An 8,790-nucleotide genomic window follows, 5' to 3' on the forward strand; every position below is an offset into this window, starting at 1 on the left:
AACCATATCCAGAGCCTTACCTTATGTAACAGAAGGTACAATGGAAATAGTGTGGAACTTTGAATCCCATGGACAAGAATTTTTTTGACTTAGTTTTAAAAATTAACATTTTCTGCAACTTCCATATCTTTGTCAATGTTATTTTTTTTTTTTTTTTTTTTTTTTTTTCCTGAGACAAGTTCTTGCTCTCTTACCCAGGCTGAAGTGCAGCAGTATGATCATAGCTCACTGCAGCCTGGAACTGCTGGGCTCAGGTGATCCTACTACCTCAGCCTCCTAAGTTGCTGGGACATATTGGCACATGCTACCAAGCTTGAATAATTTTTTTTTTTTTTTTTTTTTTTAAGACAGGGTCTCCCTATGTTGCCCAGGCTGGTCTTGAATTCCTGGGCTCAAGCGATCCTCCCACCTTGGCTTCCCAGTGTTGGCATTACAGGTGTGAGTCATTGTACCCAGCCTATTCTCTTTATCTTAGGCATTCAGAGTAGGATCTTGAACATCTTAAAAATTTTGGCTTAACTTTTAAGTTTCTTATATGCTATTAGACACCAAATTATATTGATGTTTTTCCTTTGAATGGCCTTTGAAACTATACTTTCCAGGGCTTTGCTAGCTCAGGCCTGGGATGATAGCAGGTTTTCCAGCTAGCCACCTTCCCCCACCTCACCCTCCATCCTGCCTGGTCCTCACTAATCAAGTCATCCTTTCCTACATTGTCTCATCAAAAGATTCTGCCAATTCTTTCTCCTTTCCTTCCTTATTTTTACAAGCATTTATTAATCCCCTAAAATGAACAATCTCTAAACATTTTTTGTGCTAGTCTCATGCTCCCTACTTATCCCACCCAATTTCTCAGTGTATTCCGATCATAATGTCCCATCTAATGAGGCATGACTCCTGTGTCCCACAGCCATGCCAGTAGCCCTGCTTCTTGCTTTTGTTCACATCTCCAAATGATACTTGAAGCTATAGCTGAAGTCTCGTCTCTTCTTATGGACACTTCAGTCTTCATTGACCTTTCACTCCACTGAACTTCTGTAGTCACACCAAACTGAATTTTAAACAGTCTTTTATCCTTTGCTCCTTTTGATTAATCTGAAACCCTTGCTAGTCTTGTTATAAGTCATTTATTTCACTTCTGAATATTCACCAGTCTGAGCAGTTATAGATGCCCCTTCACACATGCATTTTGTCTTATTTTTGAGTCTCCAATTTACCTGTGTAATTGAGGTCCTTTAGGTTGATATATTCATTTATTAAACACATTATCCCAGGCACTGTTTCTAGATGCTGAGAACAGAGTGGTTATTTAGAGAGGATACACAAAAAATAGCTCTCCATCCTGGCCTCATGAAGAACAAGAACATTTCAGAGCCAAGCTTCAGGGAGTTGTTCTAAAACTGGATATTTTATTCAGGTGCGATGACAGATCATTTGGTTGTTCCATAAGACGTGTCTAAGTTTTTAACAGGATTCCTGCCTTCGATGAATTGCCTTCTTGACCTCATGGGCTCCTTCTTGTTTACGATTTCTGCATCCTCATTGCTTCTCTTAGTCACAGTTTCTGCATACTCACTTCTTTGGTGCATCTTTTGTTTTGTTTTGTTTTGTTTTGTTTTTGCCCTTTCATAGGGATTCCCCAAAGAGAATGTGATAAGGTTGTTAGTTGTTGGCTGGTCACGGCGCTCATTCCAGGACCCTCTTACAGACTGCTGGTGAGCCTACATTGGCAACTCTTGGATCAGGCACCTCCTTCAATCCAGCTGTGATGAAGAACGGAGGGATCACTCTGCAGGTTTTTCCATGGAGGGCCTAAGACACTTCTCTAAAATAAGAAAGTATAACTTGAAGGTGCCTTGGTTCACTTTAGTAAAATCTGTAAATATCTAGCATCTAGAAAAGTGCTTGGATCACAGTAAATTAGCTCACTAAACTGTATCTAGAAGCATTGTACATATATATATTTTCATCTTAATACCAAATGTGACACTCACCTGGTTCTAAAACCAATTTTATAGTCCCATTTGGTGAAAAAAGTTTCAATCTATATAAATTAAGGAAAACCTCACATATTCTGAGATACTATTACTTAATTGGTCCCCATCTGACCACAATGCATTTGGCAAGGTCATACAATATTATTATTAAAATGTTTCTTTTCTGAGACAAGAGTCTTGCCCTGTCACCCAGGCTAGAGTGCAGTGGCATGATCATAGATCACTGCAGCCTTTAACTCCTGGGCTTAAGTCATCCTCTTACTTTAGCCTCCTGAGTAGCTAGGACTACAGGTGCACACCCTTACAACTGGCTATATTTTTTACTTTTTGTAGAGATAGGGTCTTGCTTTGTTGCCCAGGCTGGTTCTTGAATTCCTGGCATCAAGCAATCCTCTGGCCTCAGCCTCCCATAATGCTGAGATTACAGGTATGACTCGCTGTTCCTGGCCAAAAGTTTCTTAAATTCTATTAAACTAGCTTTTATTTTTGAGGTGTTGAACACTCTGAACTAAATTTATTTCATTCTTTATAAAACTGGCCATTTGACTCAATTTATTTCAGATATTTTATTCTAGGCTTGGACATTTTTCCCATAAGAATTGTTACAATCTTGATTGCTCATGAAATGAAGCCTTTTCTGGCATTTCTTAACCTTGCATGGAATGTTGTGATTGCCTCTATAAATTTTTCTGGTACACAGCTGTGGCATAATAGAAACTAGCTTGCCTTGTTCTTGGCTAAAATGTGAATCTTTAAAAAAATGCAACTCAGGCCAGGCACGGTGGCTTACGCTTGTAATCCCAGCTCTTTGGGAGGCCAAGGCGGGTGAATCACTTGAGGTCAGGAGTTCAAGACCAGCCTGGCCAACATGGTGAAAGACCGTCTCTACTAAAAATACAAAAATTAGCCGGGTGTGGTGGTGCACACCTGTAGTCCCAGCTACTTGGGAGGATGAGGCAGGATAATCGCTTGAACCCAGGAGGTGGAGCTGAGATTGCACCACTGCACTCCAGCCTGGATAACAGAGTGAGACTCTGTCTCAAAAAAAAAAAAAAAAAAGTGCAATTCATGAATTATTTTTCAGTTCCAGTCAATATTGTTGTCTTACTCTCAAATAGGTAAATTCTCATTCACTTTAAAATCTTTCTTTAAAGTGTCATGTTGGCCTCAGCTGCAGTTTGCCTTACATATTTCCATCTTATTACCCCTTTCAACAACCTCTGCTGATACTACACCCTTAGTGAATCTTCATAAAATCACTTACCTCTGTAATCAACAACTTGACCCCTCAGTTGCTCCATTACCTTTATTTTCTAGGCAAGCATTTTTTTTTTTTTTTTTTTTTTAAGAATGCTGTTATCATGGGATAAAGCACTCAAGAGAGTTTCCTATTTTTCTTTGGTATGAATGTAGTGCACTGGCGTTGAGAGGCAGAGACCAAAAGGCGTGTTGATACATGCATCCTCAGAAGCTTGCATTATTCAAGAATATTTTGGGATATTATCAGCGAACTAAAGGTAAAAGACATTAAGTCATAGATGAGCATAAAATCTACACCTCCCAAAGCAGAGAAATGGATTGAAGCTGAGAAAAACATTCTGAGGACTTCAACCTGTATGTACGAAAACACAGATCCAGGTCTGTGTGGCCTCTTTGAATAGGGTGGAGAGCATCAGACCTTCACCAAAACCTTCTACAATATCCCTAAAACTTGGTAAAGTTCTATTATTAACATAACATAGATTAAACTCTGTCCCTGCAAACTGTTACACTTGGCAAATACTTATTTCTTGAAACCCTTAAGTGGAGACCAGTCTTCTGCTACACAGAGGTATCCTAAAACGTTAAGTCTAATAAAACCTAAAAGGATAACAAACCATGGCCTATTTGTCACTGTCTCATATTTTTAGCAGAACACAAACAGTGATGATAAAGAAGTTATTTTCCAAAACATCAGATTCTTAGTATTTTTTTTTAAAAGCTTAAGAAAAATTAAGCTTTCTGAGTGACAGTTTAGGAAAGTCCCTGAGGAATGGGTTTTAAAGTGAAAAGACAACATAGGTGAGCATGTAACAACATACACAAACACGCAAGTTCTTCATTTTTTAAAAGGTGTGGTTGAAGCTACTAGAATGGTAAATAAATAAATTGCCCGACTCTTTTGGTGTCCAGGTTTTCAAAATTTCCTCAGCGAAACAGCTGGCACAAATGCCTTGGAAAGACCTTGAAGCCTGGCGCTGGCCATTTTCCTGTTAGCTTCTGGAGGGACCTTCTTCCCGCTCCGCTTCAGACTCCCTCGCATTTTCCAGTGTTTGGTGCCTTGGCTTCCGGTTGCTTCTACTCCGACTTCTGAGACTTCTCAGTGGCTGATGGATAATACTTTTAGTTATGCCTGCTTGAGGAAAAGAAATGAGTCACTCATTTAAAAATGTGCTTAAGCAGGCTGCTACTTAACTGGTTTTTACCTTTTAAAATTAAGTGCTCTTCTGATAGACTAAAGTATTATTCAGACACGAGACATCAGCACTCATATCAATATTGTGTACTAATTAGAAGTCCAGAATCACTAGCTAAATTGTACTCTTCACTTAATGATCGTGACCTTGAATGTCAGTTTAAGTTCTCTGAGGTCCTCCTCTCAGTATGTATACTGGGAACCAAAATATTATGTACCATAAAGATTATCATTGGAAACGGTTGAGAAGAGACAAATGTTATGCAAATATATTGTGACAGCATCTTCATTTTCAAGAAACACTGAATTCTGAAAGTGGTTTGGTTGGTGCTAACATTAATGATATTAATTGCTTTGGATCAACAGAGATCTGCCTAAACTAAATAGGCTATTGGGCAGTTTCCAATAACCCAGAGGCTAAATCTCTTCAGCCGGACTTGCTTCTGCAGGAGACTAAAGGCTTCTATTCCACTTTAATAATAAAAAGCATGCATGATTCATTAAGAATATAGGCAAGGCTTTACGTTATATTTATTTATTTTCCAGCTTGTACAAACTGGATGTAGAAGCATAAACATAGTACATTTCTACCATCTTCAACAAAAATATAACCAATATGTACAATTATTGTATTAAAAATACAAAAGGGATACAGACTCCACCAATGTCTTTCTAAAAGACATACAGGTACAAGTAGTATCAAAAGTATGAGGAAATCACCAGTTAATTGTACATTCTGCACTTGACGTCACAGAGCGAACTGAGATTAGCAGTCCTATGTTCTACAATTACTTAATGCTTAGATAACATTTGTGCAACTTGTGGTAGAGCTAGATTTCTGTCTTTCTATATGCACATGAGGTCCATAGCCTATATAATAAAACTGGCAAATAATGCATATTACATGTAAAATTACAAATGCATAATTGACAATGTAATATATAAGTAGACAAATGCCATGATACAGAAGAGAATTATTAAATAAAGCACTGACATTTTTTGATACAGTGAAAAAACACTGCAATTCCACTTTTAAAATTTGAAGCTATTTACGTTTATCTACTGATCAATATGATCAGCTGAATTTAATGGAAAAAAAATCCAAGACCAGCAGTTCCTCACATTTGAGTACTACTCAGATTGGCAGCCTTCACTTTTCCGGAGTCTGTGCAAAAACAACACAAAAATAGAGTGGAGGGGTCATTTCAGTCATTAAAGGGTTAATAGCAGCTGTGAGCAGATGGTTGCTACACTTAGGCCTTCTCTATATGCAGCGTCCATAAAGCCACTGGGAGGTTAGTCTTTGGTGACTAACCTGCCTTGCAAAGGCTGGCATATCTAACCAGGTTTTTGATCTTTTATCACATTTAAAGGCTTGTTTATTCCCTAATGCCAATTCAATAAAGGGAGGCTGTCTTGAAAGAGCAGTATAAACAGCTGGCAGTAGCTCCAACATCCCAAGCTGCTTTCACTGCAATGCTATCCAGTTATAAATGTTTCTCTTAAAAAAAAAAAAAAAAAAAGAAGAAGAAAAAGAAAAACAAAACCTAAACCTCTAAATTAACAAAAATCAAAGAAATATAACTTAAAAATGGGGTTTGCCATCCATCTCAATGGAGCAGGACACATCTGCCAATGACACCGTCCTGCCTCCATAAGGCTCAGACAAGACACAAGGGTCCTAGTTCCCTCCCCTGGCCATGTGCAAACAGTTTTACAGAAGAAGAACCCCATCCACTGGGGAAGGAGCAGATGAGGTGTCTTGGTATTAATTGGCTAACATTTCATACTTCCAGGATAGGGCACTTCGCGGGTGAGACCAGAAGGACATGGGAAGCCAGGGTCACAAGCCAGGTTTTCCCGTCTTCTTGGTGTGGCCACACCCTGTCCGGCATATTTGGTTTTTCAGAAACCAGGCTGGCAACCCTACTTAAGGTTTAAAATAATACTGTAATCATTAAATGGATATACATTTACTCTCTGAACAAAATCTCTAAACTCATTTTTTTTTTAAAGGAGGACATTGTAAACAAGTGGACAAGCACTGTACTCAAAGGATTTCATTGTTTTTCTTTGTCTTCCTTGGTGAGTTAAAGGCCCCAAGTAGTTCAATGGCTAGCTTTTCTCATTATCCCAATGAGATCAAGTGCTAGGACTGGATTGAAATCTAAAAGGAAGATTAAAAAAAATCCTTCCAGGCATTGAGAAGTGCAGCCAGAGTGAACCATCTTGTTGGGATGATCTTGGGATTTGGAATGATACTGTGTGATGTGGCAGGCAGCAACAGTGGGAGCTCGAAGATTGCTGCACTGTGCATTTCAAGCAACAAAGTCTGAAAAGTGCCAGGGCAATTTCTTCACAGTATTTCACATGCAAAGGGGAAAGGAAGAAGGGAGAAGAAGCCCCATGCTGCTTTTAAGGCAGGGAAGGAGGCAAACTGGTCCACCATCCTCAGAATGTGAGTTCCAAGGCTCCAATGCTCGGGACATCTTCCTGTGCTCTCCCTTCAGGTGGCTCGCTCTGGATCCAGAAAAGCCTGTGCCTCAAACAGCAGAAACTTGTTCATCTTCTGCAAATACAGCAGGGAAGAAAAAGAAATCAATGAGCAAGCAAGTAATTTCTTGTGCTATAGAGAATATATTCACTGATGTGCTAAATAAAAATATCATATTCTTTTTAGTAGAGCTCACTTAGAATCCTTGTCTTTTTTCCTAAGCAATGATGAACAATAAAAAGGTTAAAATGTATGCAATACATATCTTTACATATACACACACACACAATATTAAAAAGATATGCATTATATATTTTTGTTCAGAAAGTTAATAAATTCATTTTAAAAAGTTGTAAAACAGCATGTATCATTTTAAAAAAATAAGATCAGATACACATAAAAAGTCTAGGATATATAACAACATTTTAATAATGGTTGTCTGCAAGCGGCAGGATTTTAAGTAATTTTCATTTGTAATGTTTTTCTATTTATTTAATTTTTTTGAGACAGGGTGTGGGTTTGCCATCCGCAGTGCAGTGTTCTTGGCTCACTGCAACCTCTGCCTCCCGGGCTCAAGTGATTCTCCTGCCTCGGCCTCCCGATCTCCCGGTCATGTGTTGCTTTTATCTATGATTGTGTAATCAAACATGTTAAACTGAAAACTTTAAAGAGGATGGGAGGACATGATCTCCTTCCTCACTCTCAATTCAGCATGGTCAGACAGATCTGTAGAAAGAATGCACAAAGTTACAGAGAATGTGGGTTCCTTCGTTCCCTCCCTTTCTTTCTTTTAGAGACAGGGTCTTGCTCTGCCACCTAGGCTACGGTGCAGTGGCACAATCATGGGTCACTGCAGTCCTGAACTCCGGGGCTCAAGTGATCCTTTCACTGCAGCCTCCATAGTAGCTACGACTATGGGCACATGCCACCACACCTGGGTCATTTGAAAAATATTTTTATGGAGACAGGTCTCACTTGTTGCCCAGGCTTGTCTCAAACTCCTGGCCTCAAGCAATCCTCCCACCTCAGCCTCCCAAAGTGCTGGGATTACAGGCATGAGCCACCGGGCTGGCTGACAGTGTATCTTTCTTTATCAGACTTTCATTTCCAAATGAGTCCCAATTCATTAAAAGTGCAAATACAATGTTTCCACAGAAAACTTTAACCATCCACCTTTGAGAGTCCTAGATGCTTCTAAAATTCTTGACAACAGCACAGACTTGTGAGATTTTAATTTTCTTTTTCTTTTTTTGAGACAGAGTCTCCCTCTGTCACCCAGGCTGGAGTGCAGTGACATGTTGTTGGCTCGCTGCAACCTCTGCCTCCCGGGCTGAAGTGTCTCCTGCCTCAGCCTCCCGAGTAGCTGCGATTACAGGTGCCCGCCACCACACCTGGCTAATTTTTGTATTTTCAGTAGAGACAGGGTTTCACTATTTTGGCCAGGCTAGTCTCAAATTCCTGAGCTCAAGTGATCTGCCCGCCTCGGCCTCCCAAAGTGCTGGGATTATAGGTGTGAGCCATCGCACCTGCCTTATTCTTTTTCTCAAAATAGGGTCACAGAAGTACTTCAATTTTAGTGAGAATTAGAAAAGAAATCAAGTCATATAAACACTATATTTTAAGTGACTCCCTCCATAATCTTTGGCATTTTTGAAGCCATTTAGGGAAACACACACACAGACACACAGAAAGCAGTCAAATTTTAGTGAGAATTAGAAAAGAAATCCAGTTATATACACACTGTGTTTTAAGTGACTCCCTCCATAATCTCTGGCATTTTTAAAGCCATTTAGGGAAACACACACACACACACACACACACACACACACACACACACACACACA

The 8,790-nt window shown here is 39.4% G+C and overlaps 1 protein-coding gene across 9 annotated transcripts in view; it reads right to left on the reverse strand.

Moving 5' to 3' along the window:
- Positions 1–4,952: 4,952 nt before the first annotated feature.
- Positions 4,953–8,790, reverse strand: part of RAPGEF2 (Rap guanine nucleotide exchange factor 2) — a 262,493-nt gene continuing 258,655 nt past the window's right edge. For 5 of the 9 annotated variants that reach the window (XM_023228399.2, XM_023228389.2, XM_023228413.2 and 2 more), the window contains one exon: positions 4,960–7,021. In XM_023228399.2, the coding sequence (XP_023084167.1) occupies positions 6,996–7,021 (26 nt within the window). In that variant the 3' untranslated portion in view covers positions 4,960–6,995. Of the gene's footprint in view, positions 7,022–8,790 lie in introns of all 9 variants that reach the window. The other 4 variants (XM_023228378.2, XM_023228369.3, XM_023228352.3 and 1 more) reach the window with 1 other exon arrangement.

This window comes from Piliocolobus tephrosceles, chromosome 3 (assembly GCF_002776525.5).
Source record: "Piliocolobus tephrosceles isolate RC106 chromosome 3, ASM277652v3, whole genome shotgun sequence".
NCBI lineage: Eukaryota > Metazoa > Chordata > Mammalia > Primates > Cercopithecidae > Piliocolobus > Piliocolobus tephrosceles.